This window comes from Camarhynchus parvulus, chromosome 3, assembly GCF_901933205.1.
Source record: "Camarhynchus parvulus chromosome 3, STF_HiC, whole genome shotgun sequence".
Lineage (NCBI taxonomy): Eukaryota > Metazoa > Chordata > Aves > Passeriformes > Thraupidae > Camarhynchus > Camarhynchus parvulus.
This window is the reverse complement of record NC_044573.1, coordinates 48,930,392-48,954,223: the sequence shown is the minus strand read 5'-3', so window position 1 is coordinate 48,954,223 and position 23,832 is coordinate 48,930,392. Positions and strand designations below refer to the sequence as shown.

Here is a 23,832-nt window from a genome sequence, read left to right as displayed (position 1 = left end):
AAACCAACCAAAACAAAACAACCCTGAAGTGAGGAAAAATAATGTACTTTTAAAATTATAGACTGATTCTAGCTGGCAGTTTTTCTTCGGTAGCATTTTGAAATGGTGAGCACACACTGAACTGAGGTGGAAGCGGATGAAGTTTAAGGTGTCTCTCAGGTGAACTATCCGGCATGTTGCATAGTGGCATTTGCAGCTGTGAAGGATGAAGCATTTGGATTGCAAAACTTGTGAGCAAGCATTGTGTTGTAAATGGCTAAAGAAAATCCAGAATGCCAGCATATGAGGGAAATCAATTAACTAAAACTACCTGGGCTGCTTGGACTTTGCTCATCTTGCGAAGTGTATGTTAAAGGTTGGTGCTGTAAAACTAATGGCGTGGCACAGAATTTTCAGAATTTTGTTGCCCCATGCTTTCCACAAAAGCTAGAAATTCTCATTTTTGCGTTTTCACGTGTGGAAAAGAATGTTCCAACACTTGCCTGTAATTGTGGGTGTATGCATTCCTAATGCAAAAGGTATGTACTGCATAGGAAGGTGATTAACGGGGTGGGGGGGCGGTGGCACACACGACACCCAGCACATGCAAATACAGAAGAGGACTCATCCTCATTGTTTTAGGTTAGGCTGAAATTTTGAAACATGAATAAACGGAACAGCTGAGCAAAAAGCAGGTTCATGCCTGGCGCCTTCCAGGCTTCTTTTCACTCAGTGCTCATCTGCTTGTGCAACCGCAGCTCCATTCTCCCGCTGCCTGGAGAGGAGGAAGGAGCAGCCCCTGCTGCCGAGGAGCTTCCAGCTCTCCACAAGCGTGCAGGAGACAGCGTTCCCAAGGCCGGCTTGCTGCAGCTGAGGAGACAGCACTCATAGACCCTCCTTTGATTAGGATGTGTCCGTGTTGTCAGGGCAACTGTTAACAGCGGCGTATCATATTTTCTCCTCTTGTACTGTGTGCTGAATATTTTAGTGTGCTGTGGCTGGAAGAAGGTTGCAGGGAAGAAGGTGCTGCTGCAGGGAACCTGGAGCTGTGGGCTGGGATCTGATTGAACAGGTTAAGACAGCAAAGAGCTGCATCCAAACCAATGTGCCTTTGACAAGGGCTTTTCTTCAAGGAGGGGAACGACTGCAAGCCTTTCCTGCCTACTAGATGTTGGTATTTGTCAGCTGTTTGCATACTGCTTATCCATAGGGGATCTGTTACAAGTGCTCAAATGAGCAGACAGCGTTGCAGCTAGCAGCTAATCAGGCGCTGGAGTTTCTTACTTTTTTTTAATAAGCAAGAGGCAGGAGCAGCAGCATGCCTGGTTCAACTACTGCCCTCCGACAAGAGAGACTGAAGAAAAGTGCCAGGCCAAATCCCCCAGGTTTATTCACCATTAATGAAGAGGATGAGCAGCAAAAAAATGGGAATTCCACAAGACTGAAAGGTACGTTGCTGTTCTGCAGTGCAATCAGGGCTGCCTGTGGGATACGCTGCACAGCAGGCACAGCAGTTTTATTAGCTGTTCTGTGTGCTACAGAGAGTCTGTAAGTGACTGGTGCAGTTTGGCACTCACAAATGTGCTGTGCATGATAGGTGTGTTTAAATCCCCTGGCTTGTTATGCAATTGGCTGCTTTGGCTATGAAGAAAACAATACTTTTTAGTTATTAATCACATTTCTTCTGGTAGGGATAATGGTCCTGCATCTGAAATATATGAGTGAGCTTCTGTGTGTTTACTTTGACTTCTGTTTACAGTTTGGGTAAATAACTGTTAAAAACAAGGGTAGGCTTGGAGAGTACAGAATGCAATGCCTGCCTGTTACAGAAGACAGCTTTGCCAAAGACAATGTGAAATTGTCTATACTTCCACTCGTGTGCGGGAGGGGCAGTGTGCCTTTGGCAGAGTATAAAAAAATACACATTGTTCTAATATGCTGACTTTTTGTCTGACAACAAAACAGACAGAAAACACAAACCCAACAAATTGTTAAAGAAAAATATTTATGGTGCTTAGGGTAGGTAAGCAGTGGTGGCAGAGGGATGCTGATGGCTGTTGATTTATAGCAGGTCTTGTCAAGCTTGTGTAGCCACTGTCTCCCTTGTATCATTTAATTCCTATTTCCTACATGGATCCTAGTATTTAAACTCTCTTACTGTGGCAGGGATTCTGCTACTTACAATTGTGACTATTTTTTTTTTTCTCTCTTCAAATGGTTTTATGTGTATGAGCACTTCCTTTGGGGGGCGGAGGGAAGAGATGGATTGTACCAGTTTTTGTTTACAAAACAAATGTTAGTTTGTAGCCTCAAGACACTGTTTTAAATTTCAGTTATTACCATTCTACCATGTAACAGGAGAGCCTAGAAAGCATTTAAATAGCAAATTTATAGTATGTGTATTTATTAGATCTGAATAATTTACAGCTGACCGATTATTTTCTTTTTCTGAAGGAAAAAGATAGCTAGCTTGGTAGCTTTTACAAACAAATTCAGAACTCAAGTCTTGTTTGTTGGTGTTTTTTGAGTTTGCAGCTCGTACTTTTTTTTTCGCAGAATAGTGAAAAACTTCACTGGTGAGAGCTTCGTGATAAAATATATATTGCTAGTCATTGTTAATATGCCTGTCATGTTAGGGTCTTGTGTACGCAGTTACCTGCTCTTCTGTGTATGTGAAACTGCTCATATAAAATGGAGATCCAAACTCTAGCATGAGGTTATTGAATTCTTAATGTTTTAAGAAGCATATTACTTTCCTTTATCACCCACTGGATGGCTTCCAGAGTCAACAGTCCATAAAGCTAAAAATCAATAATTTGCCTGGTTTTATTCAATGGCACTACTAGTTTCCCAACAGTTTGTTGACTTAGCTACTCTTTTCTACTTGCAGGAGCTACATATATGTGCTTATCCTTTGTCTCTCTTGTTTTAACTGAGATTTGATTTTTGATTATTCCTTTATTTTCTCTTGTTGCTGTGAAATGTAAGCAGATGCATGTGAACAGTAGCACAGATAGCAAGCAAACAAGTTCATGCCGTTTTAAGAAGATAAAAAATTTGTCAGCTTACCTTGACTGCTCCTGGTGAGAAATAATACAGGAAATGATACAGAATATTCTGGAACTATATTAATTTGCTTTTCATTTTATTAAATATTTAAAATAGCTCATAGTGTCTCTAGAATAGTACACCATTTTCACAGTGATACCTGTGGGTAAATACCTATGTCTGTACATTTGAATGTTATCAGTCATTAGGTGGGTTAGGCTGGAATGCCTGGTAATGAAGAATGCATGTACTCAGGGTGCTGTTCTTTTCATCCAGTACCAAGAAAGGTCACTCCAGTGCAGCTCTGACTGGGTGATGGACCCACATGGGGCTTTTGTGAATCTTTAGTGTCTGTTTTCTCTTGCTTCTTTACAGGGTTTGCCTTGTCTTAGTTCTTTACCTGTTGTTTTTGCACAGCAAGCACCTGCAGCTACTGAGGTGTTTATTTATGGTTTTTTCTCTCTAGCACATTTTAAGTCAGGGTCGTCTTTGTGGGAGATGGGCTAAATGTTGTCTTCATCTGCAGTTTCTGTTATCATGCTAGACCAGTCTTTGTACAGTTTAAAACCCAAGGGGCCTTTAATGGATCTGATACTCCAAAGAAATTCCTTCCTTCATGAAGAGTATTTCAATATCATCACAAGATTTAAAATAATCAATATTTTCATAGTTCAGGTCTTCTCAGACTATTAAGGCTTGGTTAGACTTTTCATGAGAGTTGTTTCATAATCTCGGAAACAAATATTTATGTGGATCTTAAGGTGGCTGGCCTTTGTGAGTTTTTTTGTAAATTGACTTTAGTACTGGCCATTCCTTTGCTTGTCTGGCTGTCTGCATTGTAATTGGAGGAGTCTGGTAGGCAAAATGAGTTTGTTTCTCCAGTGAAAACAAATAATGACAATGTTGGAGATATTAAAAGCATGCAGTGACCTTTATAGCCATGTGCTCCTGATCTTTCCTTTGCTTTGATGTGAACTGTATTTACTGCTTTTTCAACAAATATTTTAACTTCTCCTCTTGGCTTTGGGACAAGGCCTGCATATTTGTTATATATCTGTATGGCACCCACTGTTTCAGGGTCTTGAGATGCTGTTGTGTAGTAGAAGAGTGCAAATAAAAATTACTTTGAATATCCTTTTTTACCTTTATTAACAGTATTTATTCTCCTTTCCTGTTATAACATCCAGGAATTTTGCTACATAGTGCACTCTTCAAATGCAATTTCTATGGGTTTACAGAAGCTCATTCTGCACTTGATTCGGTTTTTGGTTTAGTTACCAGTTTTCCTGCAGTTCTGCAGCTATATTCACAAAGAAGCCAGGCAAAACAGGAAGAGAACCACACACTTAACAGCCTCAATGTTTCCTTAAAGTGTGTGTAGTTAAACAGATATTGTTTCTGTGACTGAAGAGAGTGTATGTATGTGGTTCTGTACATAAATCATAAATACATGACTTTCAGTAGATTAGTGTTTAATTACAGGTATCCATCCTGTGTGTGTGAACCTCAGCTTCAGCCATTCCTTGAATTCAGGCACACGCAATTCAATCTGCCTTAGAGGATTTCCCTCCTCTGCTCTGTTAATTTTGTGCTCCTTGGATGTAGTCTTAAAACCTTACTCAATTTTATGAAATTTTAAAGTGATGCTTCCTCTCCTTCCTCTTAGGAGGAGGACCTTCTCAACTGTTGATAATGTGTTTCTAAAACTATCACTTGACAAGGCTGGAAAAGCAATGCTCACGTTTCTGGGTTATGAATTTGAATACTTAATAACTGAAATAATTACGACATTTGTGACAAATTAGTGAAAAGTCTCAATTTAGCAATGGAATCCTTCACCATCCTGTTTATTTAAAACTCATCAAGGGAGGGTACCTCTAATCTGCTGAGCAAGTATTACTAATACAAAGCTGGACACACCTGCCTTAGCTTTCTGAACTGTAGCACTGATTCTTTGCCATCTTGAAAACAAGAGAAGGGCTTTTTCAGTCCTTTGGCAAATCTCTGGTAATGTCAGTGATCACCGGCAGATTCTGCCACTCTCGTGTGTAATGGTTGTGCTTACTGCTCATTTCAGATTAAAGATTTGTTCTTCCAGAGATGTGGAGGAGATTTCTTATATCATGACTGTTTGGGGGCTTAGTTGCCATGTTCTGCGTGTGTTAGTGAAACGCATATTTCTTTTTAGACTCAGATTGTCTAACTTTTAGTTCAGTTGTTGTCTGTTACTGTGTGTCTATACCCAAAGCAAACTTAAAATGCCTGAAAGGGAACTTGGCATCTTCAAGGGCATTAAACTGATAGTGCTGGAAACTGAAACTGTATACTCACAAAACAGGTATTGCATGGGGTGTGGAAGTGTAATTTTATCCCACGCTGCAGAGTCTGTGCCTCAGGCAGGATCCAGCATGACAGCGGAGTCTCTGGCTTTCACCACACTTTAAACCAGCAAAACTGCCTGGGATGGTGGCTCTCAATGGGGCCTCTTGATGCTGGTCAGGAGGCTGACTTTTGGTTTGTTTGGGGCAAAACAGTGAGCAATTGTTAAAGGCTGATGAACTGGCTTACCAAAATCAAGTACTGGAGGTTTTTCTGACAATATATAGTCCTATCTTGCCCATCTGCATTTGAGGCAAAGTGAGTGAAAGGAGTGGATGGAAGGAAGGAAGGAAAGGAACCAATTCTCATTTCGATGCTGGTTGTGTAAAGGGGCAGGGCTGAGAACCCGGACAGTGTGGTCTGGTGTCCTGCACCTTCCACTGAGTTCTGCTGATATGTCTGTGCAATTCCTTCCTTTCTGCTAGCCAAGGCCAAGAGAAGAGGGGTCCAAAAGTATCTTTGATTCTTCTGGACATTTATTTACAGAATCATAGAAAAGGTTAAGTTGGAAGCGATCCACAAGGATCATTGAGTCCAAGTTCTGGCCCATCACAGGACCATCCCCGAGATTCACCGCCCAAGAGTATTGTCCAAACATTTCTCCTACTCCATCAGGATTGGTTCTGTGACCACTTCCCTGGGCAGCCTGTTCCAGTGCCCATCCACCATCTAGGTGAAGAACCTTTTCCTGATATCCAACCTAAACCTCCCCTGACACAACTTCAGGCCTTTGCCTCACACTGATTTCTATGCTGTAACTGGTCAGCATAGAAATCAGTGTCTGCCCCTCCTCTTCCCCTCACAAGGCAGTCATAGATTGCAATGAGATCTTTTAAAATGCCTCTCAAAGTGTCTGGGAGGTACATTCTTTAAAAAGCCCTACATTCATTGTTTACAGTGTAACTGTTGGGTGTACAAAAGGAATGTGTGGTTTTTCCAGGAAACTGCTGCCTCTGTTTGTAGGGAGTCCCCATTCATAGCTGTAGGTGCCAGGTAGCAGGAAGCATCCCATTTGTAACCATGACAAAGAGATCCTAACATGAAGAAATTTGTAAGAAGTAAAGGAAAGAGACTATGCTGGAAGTCTGGGGGATAGCAGGGAATGTGTCTACAGACCAGTAGAGCAAATCTGATTTGTTCAGTCCCTCTGGCTTTCAGAGTGAAACTCCAAGGTCTGAGGACTTGGCTTGTGTTGTAATGCAGCCTGTTCATCAAAGTGTGTGCTGGGATTACTGACAGTGCTTATCTGTGCTGGGTGAGAATCATCTTACACTTCTAGCTCAGCCCCGTGAGGAAGAGGCTTCCACTGCTGATTCTGGAGGATTCTGTTCAGTTCTTTTGGTGACTACTTTTTTTGGGGGAAAGAGCCTGTGGTCTATTCATGTGCTCAGGGAGCATACTTGACATTGAGTGCATTGATGGCAAAAGTAAAAAAAAAACTATGATCTTGATAGTTTTGAAAATTTAAGTTCTTTGTTAAGGTGCATTCAGTTGAACTTGGCATGTGAACTAGGATAATCCCTTTTAAGGGAAGACTGAATTTTGCAAAATAGCTTTTGTAAGTAAATGGGATTATTTCAACCAACGTCTAAATGATAACATGGTGTTCAGCAGAACTGTCCTGGTGAGAATAGGATGCAACGTTTGACTACTGTACTTGCAGGATGGAATGCTTGTTGAAGTTGCAAAAAGATTGGTGTTCAGCTTGAGGTAATTCTCAAGAAAGCTTTTGTGTAAGAAACAACACTCAGGAAAGATTGACAGCAAGCAGTGGAGTTTTTCCCTATTCACTAGTGCCTCTGTAAAAGTCATGACTTTAAAAAACTGGAATTTAGTATATGATTCTGCGTGGAAAATAAGTGTAAAGGGAATGTAGGTTCATGGCCATTTCTTATGGGGAAAAAAAAAACCTGGAAAGTGATAGATCTGTCCAAGAATCCTGAAATTTTCTGAAATCTTGTTGCATTCTTTTTTCCCTGAAAATATGCCAATAATACTATTTCAAGGACTTTATATAGTAACACAATTTTGGAATAAGTTGACAGCAAGAAGAAATGGATTCCTGTGTCCCATGACACACACCTAGGTAGTACCATGTTTTTATTTTGCGGTGAAAAATTGAGGCAACTGCTAAACTCATGTTTTTAAAAGAAATATGTTGCACTTCTATCACCTGATGTTTTTGTGATTGTGGTTTTGTCAAGAGTCTTGGTGCTCTTGCTGCTGTTTGCAAAGCTTGCTCAGAAACTGCTGTATCTGTTCACTCCCTCTAAGCTGGCTTTGTACCCAGGTACATAGCAGTCTGAATTTAAGGGAAAAGCTTTTGCTTGTCATGTTGAACTCCAGAGAAATTAATGAGCACTGGCCTAGAGCATTGCTTGTGGCCATGAGTGGTGATGGAGCTCTATGTATTACCAGGATCAGCTGATTCAGTGGGAGTACATAATTTTTCTTCCTACACAAGCTCACATGTGTGCCTTCTTTGCTTTCTTATCTACCTACAGAATAATTTTTGTGCCTTTTTAATTTTATGTCTTCTTTAAATTCAATCTGTACTTTACAACTGGAGACCTTTTTTTTCTGTTATTTGAGAATTAGGAGTTCTCAATGACAGCATCTCAAAAGAGTCTCGTGGCATTATCAGAGGTCCCTTCAGAAGTGATTTGTGGATGTGGGATTTTTTGTTTGTTTGCTGAGACATGCTATGGTATTATTTAATCTAGTCTTCCCAACCTCAGACCACAACAGTAATATTCCAGAACAAATGCCACGATGATTGATGCAATTTGCTCTGTTTTAATGAACTGCCTTCAGTCACTGAAGGTGCATCTCACAGTGCACTGTTTTTGCAGCCAAGCGCTGCTTGAAACTCATGAGTTTTAGATGCATTGAGTTGAAGCATGGTTTGAGTGGACACTGATGTCTACGGGTCAGATTTGTATAATGAATGTAAGAGACACTAAGAGCCGATGTTTAATAAACAAAAATGCGGGTGAAATATCAGAAATTAAACCAGAGAGTATTCTAAAACTTGGACTTTGAAAACTTGCTGCTTGAAGTAAATTATTTTTCTTTTTCAGCAGAGTGGAATCACATTTACTAAATTCTGCATAAAACTCACGTTGATTTATAGGCCTAACCATGAAACCCATTAAATAACTGAATTGTCCCAAGCCCCATCTTAGTGTGTAGATGTAGCCCTAACTGCTTAGTCAAGTTCAAGGGAGGAATGACTAGGGGTAACATGCAGATGGTATAAATTTTCTTTTTATGCTGGCAGTTTCAGAGGAGAACCACATGAATGCTAGCTTCACTTTCTCCTTTAAATTATTAACTTGCTGATAATGGCTAGAGTAAGCAAAGTTCCAGAAGGCAGGTCACTGCAGCTTAACCTGGATGCAGGTTTCTCCAGAGAGCAGAATTGTGTCCCTGTTGTAGTGAAGGAGACAAGGGGGTTAGAGCAGGCTATACCAGTGGAAAACTGAACTGTTTTGTCAGTACTGGCACAAACCTGTAGCTGTACTCTGTGTTTTTCTCCTGGGGAACTCCGAGTTGTTTTGAAGTAGATGAATACCTTCTGTGGCTTCAATGGGATGATGGTATAAGATTGCCTTTTATTGTCTGTTGAAGTTTTTGTTCCCTTTTATTCTGGACAAATAGATTTTAATCCAGTTGTTTCAGATCTGTTGAAGCCTAGTTTTGCTCTTCAGCTCTCTGGAGGAAAAACAATAGTTTTTCTCAGGGATTAGCTGTATTTCTGCACATTTTTATGCAGTTTATCTGTGCAGTTGTCAACAAGAAGAAACTGGGTTTGGAATTACGATTTGGAACAAATCAAGCATAGGTATCTGCTGAGATGTAAAATGTGGCAAGTAGCAGAGATTCCAAATTTCCCAGTAGAAGTCACATTTGTGGTTTTTCAACTGGTCTCTTAATTGCAGCAAGGGGGTCTTCAATAGTGCATGTTGGAGGCCAGATCTACAATCAACTTAAATTCCTAGGCAAACAGACTCTCTGCCTCCTGTTCTGAGAGTTATCCAAAACCCTCAAGAAGCCAGGAGAAATGGTCAAGGTACTGGAGTTCCCAGAAGGGAGTCAGTGTACTTAGAATTTGTGGTTGGGTTACTGGCCACCTGCTCATCAGTCTTTATTTCTGCAGTCTGAGCCTCCAGTAATGCCTACTAGTTGGCCTTCACACAGAGGTTGATTGATTTATTTTCACTGTCAACATTCTTCTGAGTCTTCTTATATCTGAAGCTGACATAGGACCAACTGTCCTTCTACAATCTGGCCCACCAGGCTCAACTGCTCACAGATCTCTTCTGTGCTCTGCCACAGGCTTTTTGTTTAGCATTGAAGGGCTATGGAATGAGGCTGGTGCCACGACACACCCTTACAGGAAATGCTCCAGCTGGTGAATTTTGTCTTCAGAAGAGCTTTGCTGCAGCGCAGTGCCATATCCACTTCCCATTGCACAGTATGCTGTGCTGAAAATATGCTCTTTCCTAATCAAGAACAGGGGTGCTTCCTGAAAGATCTGAGGATAGTCAATGACACAGAAAAAATTAGGAAGAATTTTTATCATCTTTCTCCTGGGAGGCAATAAGGAAAAGGATTTAGGAACTAACACTTTCAAAACTCGGTTTTCTGTAGGATGCCTGAGTTCTGATTTGATTGCTGGGAATACAATTGTAGTGCTGATGTCCTAGGCAGACAGTCTGACAAGCTGAAAATCCACTTAAAGATCCTCGACCTAAAATCTCATGATACTCTAGAACATTTTGTTAAATGTGCTGAAGAGGCTTGGGTGGGGTTTTTTTCATTCTTGAATTCATGATTTTTTTCAGCTTCATTTTAAGCTCGTGCACAGGCAAGGCATATTATAGAAGTGCTGACAGAACTTGTTTCATACTGTTGTATCTTAGTGTACAAAGCTATCTTGTTTCTCAATTCTGCTTCAGGAAGCTTTTCTGAAAGCTGTTTTGGAAATGCAGGTTTATCCAGTTACCCGCCCTTGACATAAGAAGTCATTCTTTCACACAGCCAATTCTGGCTTTGGGTTTTTTTCCTTTATTCAAAGTCAATTGCCTCATCGCCTGCATGCTGACTAAATGCACTGGTGAAAATTACAGTACTGAATTTTGGCTTGTGTGCTAAGGCACCACTAATCACACCAAACACATCTGAGCTGTTTCTAAAGACAGAGATGTCATGTCAGTGGAGTTTGCACTAGTTTATAGTGCAGAAGTGGCAGTGTGGTGGAAAACAATCTGATGAACCTTCTTGCCTGTCATTTCTTCTTAATTGTAGCAGTGCTTTCATGGAGGAATGTACATCCCATCTTGGACATGCGGTCTGTACAAATTCTAGATAATGCCACTTTCACTTTTGGCGTGTATTTCCTTTCACTCGAAAAATGAAAATGTGTACCTCATTCTCATTCCCTGCAACAAAGGAAGAAAAAGTAGGTTTTCTTTTGTTGGGTTTTTCTAAACACAAACAACCTTTATTAGCCACCTAACAATGGTAGTGATGTGTTTACTTGCAATCTGAACTGCAAGATAAGAGGTAGGGAAAAAAGCAGATGGCAGTTGCCATTTGTAAATCAGAAAAGGACAGCAACAACCAACTGCTGAGTGAGGTATTGGCAATGAAACCAGGCTGCAGACCAAGTAGTTTGTGCTTGTTGTGCCTGCGTTTTCACTGTTTTGATATGTTCTTACACTTCCAGTTTGTTTTTTTCTGAATTACGCTGTAATGTATTGATCTACTCTGTGCTAGTATTTTTCTCTACCAGGTTATTGTCGGTTTTGGGAAACACAATTGTCATAGTTTGTGTCCAGGGAGTTTGTATGAGCCTCACCATCCCTGTGAGTTAGAGAGAGTTATGGTGCTGTAAACCATACCTCACATGCTCGGTGTCACTGAAGGCTACCTGCAGCACAGCCTGGCTTTTCACTACAGTATGTTCAACTTAAATTTTTGTAGTCAGTAACTGATGCAGAGCAAAGCAGGACTGTGCAGACTGGGGTGCTCACACACAGCACAGAAATGCTTGTGGATGCCTCCTGTTTTGGTTAGACTTTTTAAAAATTCCTTTCAGATTTCACATGTCTGTGGCATCTGCATGATGAGCAATGTTCCAGGACTGAAATATTTAAGGTGATAGTATGATGGTTTGATCTTCCTTTCCTGGGAAGTAAAGACAGCATCTCCATGATAATTGTGTTGCAGTTCTGAAAAGGCCCCTGACCCCAAGGTTTGCAGAGGTGATTTCTGCTCATTTTTAGCTCTGCAAACAGGCCCTGCTCTTGCCTGACTGTAAACAGTTCAGTGTGTTTTGCTACTACTAGCAGTTTCCTTTAAGGGAACTCTTAACTAATCTCCATGAAGATTTAACTTACTCTTTGAGAAAGTCCTGCTGTTTAGTCGTTCTTTCACAATCCAGGCTTGGATTGTGGACTTTTCTTAAACTTGTCCTAGGATTTATTTTCAAAAATATCTAGATAATTGCCAGTAGTGAGCTCTTATCCCTAAAATCTAGTCCCAGATTGTTAAACTGAGGTTTTTTGGTTTTTTTCCTATACATCAAGGCACAAAGGTTTACTGATGTCAAAGTCTGCCAGCCACTTTTTCAGTAGAGTTCTTGGGCAGGGGTACTTTTAAGATGTCACTGGCCTCTTCTGTGTTCCTGGCTTTTTTTGTGGGGGAGATGTGTGGGGTGTGGTTGGTTTTGTTTTATTTTTTAAGTAGGGGAAACAGCAATATGGGTTTGTAAACCTGACCTGATGAGTTCCCAGGAGCTTTCAGAAGGAAGGGAGTCTGTGTTAGGGAGAGAGGTTATGCTCTCTCTTCCATTCACTTTTGTGTGCCCCTTTCATGGCTCCAAGGAGTGTGATTTAACACACTTCATCCAGTGAGTCACATAACCAGACCTCTGCTCTTGACATTATATAAGCTAACATAGCTTTAGAAGGAAACAAGCAACTTCATGAAAAGGTTCACTTCTGCATTTCTGGTCTTGGTAACATGTTTTATGCTTAAAGTGAGCCAAGATATTTCTTAAAATATAGTGGATTGGTAGAGTTACTGCATGCTTAGAAATGGGATGTTCTGTAAGTAACTTCTGTTCTGAAGTAAACAGAAGCCAATACCCTTAAGGAGAGTAAGATTTTGAATTTTTCTCTGTGGTTGTAAAACCTGTTGTAGTGCATGTCTGAGGAGAGGGGGTGGCATTGGCTTAATTTTGAAGGACTTTTGCCATCCTCATTCTTAGCAAATTCTCTTCACAGAATATCCAACCTGACCTCACTTTGGTGGACTGAGGTAGTGTGGTTCACTACCTCACACCAAGCTAGGAGGCTGGGAGTGAGCCAGAATGACACAAGTCTAGAGAATCACAGAATGGTTTGGGTTGGAAGAACTTTAAAGCTCATATGGTTCTGACCCCCCTGCTGTGGGCAGGGACACATTCCATTAGACCAGGTTGCTCAGAGGCCCGTCCAATCTGGCCTTAAACACTTCCAGGGATGGGATCTACAGCTTCCATGGGCAACCTGTTGTAGTGCCTCCCCATCCTCACAGTGGGGAATTCCTTTCTAACATCTACTCTAAACCTACCCTCCTTCAGTTTGAAACCAATCTCCCCTTGTCCTATCACTACATATCCTCATGAATTTTTTTTCTCCAGATGGCATAACAATATATTTATAAAAACTAAGGCATACTCTTCACTTGAGGAAAACTTGTTTTCCAGTTTTAAAGCTGCTGCTTTCTGAGACTGATTATTGGAAAATAACCAGTTATTGATTTACAGTCCCTCTGAAACCTGTGACTGCCTTTTCACATGGAAATTCTTGTGACTTACAGAAAAAATAAAATGCCTAGTAGCATTTACAGGAACAGTATCTGTTTCCCTCTCTGGGGAGAGGGAACTTGTTTTTGCAGAACGTCCTGACAATAGTGATTATAATGAGAGCTTTCCCATCGGATTCAAATATTTCGTGCTGTGTAAGGATTATTGAATATTACTCTGCGGAAAAACAGTCAGCCAAAGAGGTTCTAATTACTTACTGGCTGAGCAACAGTGCACCTCCTTTCCATTCTCTGCACAAGGTTTTCTCCCTTTCTTTTTGTCAGACTTTCCTTTTGCTACAATGTTCTTTTAGTAAAACCAGCATTTATTGTATCCTCCAGATGGGTTTAATATGGAGCATAACATACATGTTTGTGAGGTACATTCACAAATACTTTTTTTAACAACATGTTTTGCCTGTAAATTTTTGAGAAGACTGCTACTTGTAGGTATTAAAAGATGTGAAATCACTGTGTGCATGTGCTTAAACCTCTGCTCTCTGTTGCACTATTGGATCTTTACATGGGAAAATCCAATGAGATCTGGCTTTTCTGTTATATAACACACTGTTGTGCAATTATAAATGCTAAAGCCATGTTCCAAATACCTTTATTTTGTGCTGCACTACAAAGCAGTGCAATGTTGGATTATGTTTTATGCTTTGCTTTTTAAAGGGAGAAAAATAAAATGAGGAAAATCGGGAGTCTGTTGGTGTCCTGCATGCCTTTAAGATTAATTGGGACTTTGTACTGAAAGAGAAGCTAATTTGTGTTGAATACAACTGGCTGCTGAGTAAGTGGAGCGTTGAGGCTTATGTTAATTGGCAGTTGTGCCTTTTCTGCTGTTTCCTGGTGCTGTACTCAGTGACCTGGTTGGGCCGGGCTGGCATGGCCTGTATCTGGTCAGAGCTGCTCACACACTGCTGCTTCAGAGTGGGGCTGCTTTAATGGACACTTGCATGGCACAATGGCCATGGTGCTCCGAGCTCTGCCCGTCACATGCCCGTGGAGCCAAGAGCTCTGCATGCTGAGGTGCTGGTGGCCAAGCAGATGGAAATGGAGATTGCCTGCCAGGCTGGTTTGCTGGCTCTGCTACCACTGCATCAGATCGCCTGGTCATGGACTTGAGATGGAGATATGTACAACAGTTGTTATAATCTTCTATGCAGTTTGAGTATCTTTTGGTAAATTTTGCAGATACAGAGCTGCCTGGTCAGCCTGGGAAATAACAAATTTTTAAGTATTTCCATTCCCTGTCCCACCTGGGTAACACACTCTAACGTATTATTGTGTGGTTTGTGATTTTGGTGAAGCTTATTGGCTAAACTTTTTTCATCAGTAGTGTTTGTATTTCTGCTGTCTTTGGGTACCTTTTGGAGGATATCTTCATGTCAGAGCTTTCCAAGCAAGGATTGCTGCTGACTGCTGTGGCAAAGTACAGAGCAGTGCTGTGGTTACATGCTTAGTGCTTTTGACATGAAGGGAAGCCTTTGTCCCTGTATCTGCCCTTGAGCAAGTAGGGTACTACCCTTCACCCGCTTCCTGTGACATAGGTGTTTGTGAGGCATCACTGACAACTCTTCCAATACTCAAAACAGATTATTTGAGAAAGAACAATAGTTAATATTGCTAAGCCATTCCTTCACCCCCAGGTAAACAAAGTAGGAACACCTGTCTATGGGGAGGGGATGGGGTATGGTTTGTTTTGAGGGGTTTTTTTGAAAATCCTTAAACAAATACAGACATAGGCAGATTATTAATGCCAGAGGGGTGTGGGAAGAAATTACACTATTGATTGTGTCACAGGCTTTGGCAAAATGAAACACAAAGCTTGTAGACGGCAATTCTAGATCCCGTTCTTGCTCTATTGTGTCAAGCACTTTCCTTCTAAGAGAGTGGGGGAAAAAGCTCAGCTAGGCTATTAGCTGCTGTAGTTAATTCTACAAATAGATGGACACTAAATTTTGTAGTCATCTGTCACAACTCGAAAGATATCCCATGGTATCAGTTGAAGTCCACCTAGTAAAGGACTTAAGTACTTCTGTTTATGAGCACTGAAAAGTTAGACATCATGTGTGCTCCTTTCCCATGGTTTTAAAAACCTTTTCCAAAGGTCTTTTAATAAATTCTCTGAATAGGAGTTGAAATAAAAACAAGGCTTATTGATCTTGAAGTATTTAAAATATTGCATGGGATAGTTGCAACTGAATAGTTTTCTCTTTTCAGAGCTGCAAATGTTTTGCCCAACTGTAATTCTGCCCTATGTAGTTGTAACTCGTGAGTAGTGCAGAGCTCAGTTTGTCCTAAGAAGAGCTATGTGTGGGGAATTTTAAAGATGTGTGGCAAGAAGATGCATGCTTAGGCTTGTGCAACACCATTAAAAAGGCTGGGCCAACTGTGTCCCTGTTGTCATTCTTCTGAAGCAAAGTAAATTGAAAATGTAGCGAATCTGACCATGCTTAAAACATTTAGATTTTTCTTTTGTTAATGGACTGAATGCACTTATTGTCCTGTTTGGATCTCTCTGGCTTTATCAAACTGAACTGCATTTTGCAAATAAACAATTAGTGGTCTAATTCTTGCTTTAAAAAAATAACCATACAATATCCATTTCAAAGAATGAGAATGCTCCCAAGGACAAGTACAGTACCTCAAGTTGCCTTGAAGAAATTGGTGCAAGTTTCTCATCAGCCTTTGAATCCCAGATCTGTTTATTTTCGGAATTATTGGTGGGCCTGTACATCCTGCTGTCACATGATATCTCAAAATAGTAGAACTATAAAAAGGTTGATAATTTTGCAGTGGAGTAGCTACTTTTTAAAACTTTTTTTTCTGGCAAGTGAGGAATTATTAGGCCATTAGGCAACTTGCAGAAAGGGAGTTTGGAGCAAGGGACTTATAAAATGAATGGTCTGAATCATCCCTCTCCTCAGTCAGGGCTGAGCCGTTCTGGCAGGACTGCAGGCAGGGCTGCTCCAGCACAGCCTGGTATTACTTGTGTGGAGAAACAAAGGGCTTCAGTCCTGAAACACCCAGCCTGCTACTCATCAGAGAACAGGGCTCCATAGGATTTGATGGGAAGACAGGTCGAGAGTGTCTGGCACAAGGAAGAGAGGCATTATAAAGAAGAGTTGCTTCTGCTTTAATTTTATGATTGAAATCTTGTTTTTTCACACTTCATGTTGTTTTATTGCAATGTTTACTTACCTGGGCTTCCCAGAAGCCTGCACTGTCTGTTTATTTGGAATAGTGGCTATTTGTGTGCCAATAGCTCATCTGACTTGTGCTTTAGAGCTTCCCAGAGATCAAAGCTGCATTTACAAGAATGGGAGAGAGGCTATGCTGGACTGGGTCCAGATTCCTTGGGTTTGTTCTCATGCTACTGGCAGTAAATGTCTAGATTGTTTTGCAGCCATACCATCAATTTGCTGCACTGCTTATGCTGGGGGGACCTGGCACTGAATTCGACTTTGCTGCATTAATTTTATTGCAAACGATGCATCATGAGTCAGAAAGAGAGAGGTGTTAAAATGATGGCTTGTGGGTGTCATCCAGGATGTTATGACGTCAGCATTTTCAAACACAAAAGCTACAGAAGTGACTGTACTGATACAGTTAGCCTGTGCCTCAGGGAGACTATCACAAAAAAGTGAAGTGGTCCATTCAATTCTTTGATGTGTGGTCTCTGAAGTCTGCATTATTTAATAGTGAACCTGTCCCAAAAGTTATTGGCTATTTGGAGGCTTGAGAGGCTTTTTCAGTTAGTTGTTTTGGTTGGACTTTTGTTGTTGTTGTTTAGTTTTTGTTTGTTTGGGGGCTTTTTGTGTCTGTTTTTTCTTAGTTTGGGTAATGGTTTGTTTGGTTTTTTTTGTTGCAAGTACTTTAACATCGGCTAACAAGGCTGCTGCCTTAAGGATAGGATTTGGCTGCAGCATATGAACTGCCTCAAATAACACTTTGGGGAGTAATGAGGCTGCTTGCTCTGCCACTGAATCAAGTACTGAACTGCTGCATGGTTGTGCAGGCTCTATTCACTGTTCAGTAATTGCAGTGTTTGATAGTGTGTCTCTGTCTTTTAAAGCTGCTCACCAAATTCCTTGGTCCAGAGCAGTTTCTTCAAGGATTTGCCAAGCATACAACTTAACTAAATGCAGAAGAGACTGTTCTTTCCACAGGAGGAAGGGACGTAGCTGGGAGGAAAGGTGCACCAGCACATCTGGCAAGGTGCAGTTCCTGACAGTTCTCACAGAAAAGATGTGTAGGTGTGTAGTCACATCTGGATACAGACGTGCTTATTAAAAAAATGAATGGACAGTGTTTCTGAAGGGTACATGCTTCCCATGGATGCTGTACAGCAGTTATACATGTATAACACTTTGACACTACGCTGAAGCATTTGGGAAAAGGTGGTGCACTTCCTAAGGAAAATGGCCTATCCTGGAGCTGTCTGTTGAAGTTCCTATGTCTTTCCAGTAATAACATCCTAGTGAAACTAACTTTAGCTGCTTTAGCCTGCATTTCTAGGAGCTCCATAATGATGGTAATAAACAGAAATATTCTTCTTTCTTTAATGCTATGTAGCTGCAAATTATGGCACTTCAAGATTCTGGATTCTACCTCTCTCTCCTTATTAAGGAAGCCTACATGCACTCCTGCTTAATTCTGATTTCTTGTGACTGAAACTTGACTATTTTTCCTCAACAGTGGAAGCCATGACTCTCCTGACAACCTCCTACTGAAGAGTGTATTAGACATCATTGCTTAGGTACTTAAATGTGTGGAATAACTCTTAAGTTCTTTCCTCTTCTAGGACATTGGTACAAGGGAAGCAAATCTCGCCCTCGAGTAAATTCCCTCATAACCATATTATTAATCAAAATAGCTGATTAAAAAAAATAAAAATCTATGGATATAGGTCTAATTGAAGTCCAAATGTGTATAGTGACATAAACTACACTTTAAAAAACTTGAAATCAAATTGGCATCCTAAGGCTCATACAAAATAGTTGGAGGCTTTTTTGGTAAACTGTGTGATCAAATGTGCAATTATGGGTTAAGAATAAAAAAATATTCTGCATGTTTGGATCACATTTTTGGGCAGAAAGAGGGCTTTTTTCAGCATCTAATTAATTCTCAGACTTCCTGGATCACCTACAGGTCTTATTCCTGGCAAATGGCTCATGAGGACTCCGAGAGAGAGGTGTGTTTCTCTCCCCTTCCTGGAATGGGAATTGCAGAACACTCGTATCTATCAGCTGCCAGCCATGTTCCCCCCTGTCCAGCCATACTTTGCCTTACACAGGCTGTTTTCAGGACAGCCATGGAAGAGACTGAACTTTCAAAAGGGATCTTTACATTGTTGTTCTTGTGTGCCAATGCACTCAGCTGTTTTCAGCTAATGCTCTTTGCGGTTTGGGGAGTGTTTTTGATATGAGATCTGCTCTCAGTACCAATGCTTCTGTTTAATTGTTCTTTTTGATGTTTATATACTAGCTTGCTCTTGGGTATGGGGGCATTGCCCTTCTGTGTGCAGCTGGAAGGACAGAGCCCACACAGTGAGTCAGGAGCAAAGTCAACAAAACAGTGAAGGACACCTAACTTCTGCTTATTCTGATGCCACAGTGACCATTGATTTCTACAGGAAAACCAAAAAAAATTAGGTTGTGGTATTACTGGTGTGGGGGGGAAAGAAGTGGCCGCTTGTTCAGGTTTTCAGAAGCTTTTTCTGTTAATGTGTTAAAATAACTTTGTGAGGACGTTGAATCTACAGTGAAAGCATGTCTTGCCAGGAAAGCATGTTCAGCCCCATAATTGTGATTGTTTCCTGTCTACCAGAAAGCAAGTAGTTAAATATACACTTTTTGGTTTAACATGTAAAGAATAGGAAAAGGAAATTGAATACATTTATACATGTGTGATAAATAACTGATAGGCTGATTTATTATGGAGACATTTATAGACACAAAGGAAGAGCAATAGACAGTTCACAGACGATTTAAGAAGGCCCACATGGAGAGTCACTCAGTTAGTCGGGCAGGGCATGTGTGGAGATGCCTCTTGTCTTTCTACTGCTAGTCTGCCTCCTAAAGGTGAAGCCTTGCCTGCCAGTGTAAGGCAATCCTCTGCTAATCTGGGGAAATCCATTTTGTCTCAGTCAGTTGATATAGGCAATGATCTCTTCACTCAGACTGAGCTTTCTTCCTTAGAGGTAACTTGGAGGATGGCATTAGAAAGACAGAACACTGTTCCCTCCACTGCAGAGATTAGCTTTGGTCACTCTCAGTATTTGACTGAGAAACACTCACTTGCCAATGCATCCAAAATCTGTTGAAATGAAATGGCTGAAGTTTATGAAGACGACTCTCTGATGACACTTGCTTGTGCTAAAATAATGGCTTACTTGAATGGAGTGAGTTCATTCATCCATGGAGGTCTCTTGCCCTGCTGGCCTGATTTCTTTCTCGTTGGAATGCATCATTCTTGAGCCTGGCCGAAGTGCTCTCAACTCTTATGGATCCTTCTTACCATCAGGGCCTGTTCCTATGGGATTCTTCAAAGAAGATTCCTGAAGAGCCTAAAGTCACCTCTCCTGATGTCCATGGTTATAATCTTACTTGCTGCCCTGCTTCTTTCTCACCTAATAATGAACTCCACAATCTCATGGTTGCTGCAGCCAAGACTGCTCCCAACCTTTCACATCTCCAAGAAGTCCTTCCCCATTTGGTAGCATGGAGTCAAGCAGCATACCATTCCTTGTGGGATCCTCTACTACCTGTGACAGGAAGTTGTCACCAGTGCTTTCCAGGAACCTTCTCTACTGTTAGACTCTTCTTTGCTGTGTTGCTTCAGCAGGTGTCAGGATGGTTAAAGACCCCCACAAGAACCAGTGCCTGTGACTCTGAGGCTGCTTTGAGCTGCTGGTAGAAGGGCTTATCTGCTTCCTTCTACTGGTCAGATGGCCTGCAGCAAACACCCACAATAGTGTCTCTTACTGGTCTGTCCTTTTTTCCTGACTCTCAGGTCATCATCCATCCCTAGACAGAGCTTGATACATGCTATGTGTTGTCTCACATAGAGGGCAACTCCACCACTGCATCTTCCTGGTCTGTTTCTCCTAAACAGTGCATGGCCCTGCATGACAACATTCCCGTAATCCCATCCCATGGGAGCTATCCCATCACGTCTCCATAACTGTGATGAGGTCAAAGCCCTGTGACTGCCCACAGATCTCCAGTTCCTCCTGTTTGTCTCCCATATGTGTGCCCCGTATACAAGCACCTTACAGAACTGTCTGATTGTGCCAATGTCCCCGTGGGGATGCAGAGGGATGCCCCATAATCCTGTGTTGTGGTTGCATCTTTGGCTGCTTGTGCTGGTTTGAGGTATTCTCTCTTTAGCCTCCTTTTCCTCCTAGTGTGGTTGCTATAGTTCTCCCACACCCAATCTCTGTTGAGCCTATGTCCCCAGTTCCCTTCCAGTCTAGTTTAAAGCTCTCTCAATGAACCCTGCTGACAGACAGACAGGGGCCTACTTGTTGCCAGCAGCCCAGGTGCAATAGAAACTGGCCCAAACACTTAGCACCCTCTCTGATGTTTACTTGTTTAGCTCTTTCAGCTTATAGTATTTTACCTTATCTAGTAAAAAACCTGGAAAATTTTCTTATTCCTTTCAGAAGAGGAGTAGGAAGAAATCCTATTTTAAAAACAATTCAGAAACTGATTAGGAGAAACATCTACCAGAGCACAGGACAGTGCTCTTGTAAAGTCAACTCTCTATATAGTCTTCTCTTAAAACAAAGAAAAGCACATTTATTTTCTTTTAGCTGGCTTTTTCATAGAAAGCCTCTACAAAGGGTTTTAATACATTCTTTTTCTATAATGTTTTGTGTAGATATGCATGTGTTCTGGCTCTGCATTTCTCAGCTTTCTGCCTTTTAAGTCTCCCTTTTAAACTGAGCTAAAATAACATCTACGAAAAATTAGCTTCAAGGATGGAAATTCATCTTCCTCTCTCCTTTCAGCCCTGGCTTGTTATGAACCTTACTGCCTAAGTTTTCCTTGCATTAGTGCTGCTCAGTCTTTATGGCCTAAATGTATCTAGGGCATTCTGCAGCTACTCCAGCACACTCTGTGGCTATTTTTGGCAATGTAGCTTTTGTCTGGCGGTGCTAGAGAGGGATGGCATATGCTCACTGCTGTGCATGTGACTTGATTTAAAGGTGAATGATGTAGTTTTGTTTATGAATATGCATTTATCAGAATTTTAAAAAACCCTACTCTGTACAATGTAGAAACCTGTACAAATTTAATATGCTTGGCTGCATCAGTTTTTATTCTCCTTTTTTATGTAATTGTATGCTCAGTGAACTGTACATTCGAAAGTGAATTAGCAAGTTAATTTACCCTACATGGCAGTGATAGAATAGCTTTTACCTCCTCAGGCCATGGGATCTGAACTGTGTGTGAATGTATCAGAATACACAAACACTCCTTTTAGAACTATTGCTGGGAGGGTTGTTGTTAGTTTAACCTGTTCTCTCCCTAAGTTTTTAATTCTGGTTTGCAGTCACTATCAGTGGGGTGTTTTTGGACATGCTCCGAGTGGACTGGGTTCTGGATTTGTTTGTGTGCTTTCCATACTTCATGTGCTGTACCTCAAGGGGACCTCTTGCATAGCAAGTTACTTGCTCATCATCCAAACAAAAGTAATAAAATTAATGATAATGAATCTTTATATTACTAATCTAAGGTAATTAATATTTACACTCTATTTTGAGTTTGCAACTCAAACTACATAATGTTTAGCAATCTACTTGTACTATTCCATAAAACCGTCAGGCTCAGTTTCATGGGAGCTGCTCTAGAACCTTAGTTACAGTTCGATGACAGGGTAGCCAGTCCTCCTGCAAAATTTGGTTTCAGATTTTTTCAGTCGTAGGACTGAAGGAGAATATTTGCATCAGAGCCAATAATTTGAATAAATGAATGATAAAAGAGCAGAGAATAGGAATGTTTTCATCTAAAGATGTAGATCCAAGTTGTGAGAGGCTAAGTGCTGGCTAGTGCTCCTGGGACTTTCATTGCTGAGGGTGTATATATGTTAAGCTCTGACAGGACCACATGCTTAATCCCACCGTCCCAGACTCCCTGGTTATACTAGCCACATGGCTGCTTTTCACGTTGTAGGATAGGACTTTGACTGCTGTGTGCCTTTTTAAGCTCCTGTGCATGGGCCAGCACACAGCGGGTGGGAGAAGCCCTTGTGCCACATGAGAACAGGAGTTATTATGGCTTAGCAAATGGTTAGTGTAGAGCCAGCATGTTTATTAGCTGTTGGTACTGAAATGGGAGGTATAACGATGCCATGATTTTGTTGGTGAGACAAATCTGATTTTAATTGTTTTGTAACAAAATATATAATGAGTGAATTGCAGAGGAGAATTAGTTTTGGTCATATTACATAGATGAGTGTTATTTCTTAGTGGTAAGTTAAACATGGCGTAGAGTAGGTGGCTCTAGAGCACAGGTATTTCTTAAAATCTGGATTAAATATGCTGTTAGTTTTTTGTTTTTTTTTTTTTTTTGAGGATGAGGGAAGTTGTACAGTAGTTGCTATTATTTTGTTAGTAACTGTTTTGCCATATTGAGAAAAGTGTTGACATCAATGACTGCATTATGATTGTTGAAAAGGCTGGTTTGTTATCAAGCCAATAGAAACACATGAAGATTACCTGATGTCCAAGAAATGTTAAAATGCCAAATAATATATTTAATACTAAAATCTTGGAAATGCCTAAGTAAACAATCCACTTATGTACACATGCAAAAATTCTTTAAAATCAAGGCTCCATCTCAATTCAGTTTTTGATCTTGAAATGCTTGTTGGATTTTTTAGTATTGCTGTAACTGATCTTTGCATTAAGCTGTTTGAAAAGGGAGATGAGGATGTGTTTTAAACAATTGAAGGGCTGTTCAAGGCAAACATGGAGGTTCCACTGTGTGACTTCTCCATTTTATTTGGGAGCAGGTTGGAACTGGCTGCCCAAGGCCTCCTTCCTAGGCAGTGTGTTTTGAAATAGGAAGTGGGGCAGTGTGGTAGACAGCTGCCAGCACCAATAACCGGTGGCTTGAGCTGCTTAACAGAGGCTAAGCCCAAATCTATTGACGCAGAGCACAGGGAAGTGCTCCGCAGACTTCTCCCCCCTCCCTGTCCTTGAATATAATCTCATGATGCTGTGGATGTGACAAACTCCATTTTGATCAGATGTTGGGCCAGAAATGGTGAGAGTGGGTCAGTTTTGACCTCGAAAGGATACCTTGATGGCATGCGCTCTCCACGCTTTCTGAACCTGTGCCTTTTTCTGCCGTGACATCACCTCCTTTCTACTTCAGATTTGCAAAATTGGCTGCCTGAATTTTTTTAATGTAGGCTGGGAGATTGAAGCCATGCATACAGGGTGATATGGATCATGCAATGGATGCACAGTAGACCTCTGCAGTGCAAACGAGTGTTCAGTACTGAATATAATGGATGAAATAGGTAAGCATCTTGGTATTCGTGTTTCCAGAAAAA

At 41.0% G+C, this 23,832-nt stretch overlaps 1 protein-coding gene across 5 annotated transcripts in view; it reads left to right on the top strand.

Annotated features, from left to right (window-relative positions):
- Positions 1-727: 727 nt before the first annotated feature.
- Positions 728-23,832, top strand: part of MAP7 (microtubule associated protein 7) — a 99,542-nt gene continuing 76,437 nt past the window's right edge. For all 5 annotated transcript variants that reach the window (XM_030946171.1, XM_030946170.1, XM_030946169.1 and 2 more), the window contains exon 1: positions 728-1,427. In XM_030946171.1, coding sequence (XP_030802031.1) covers positions 1,298-1,427 — 130 coding nt within the window. In that variant the 5' untranslated portion in view covers positions 728-1,297. The remainder of the gene's footprint in view (positions 1,428-23,832) is intronic.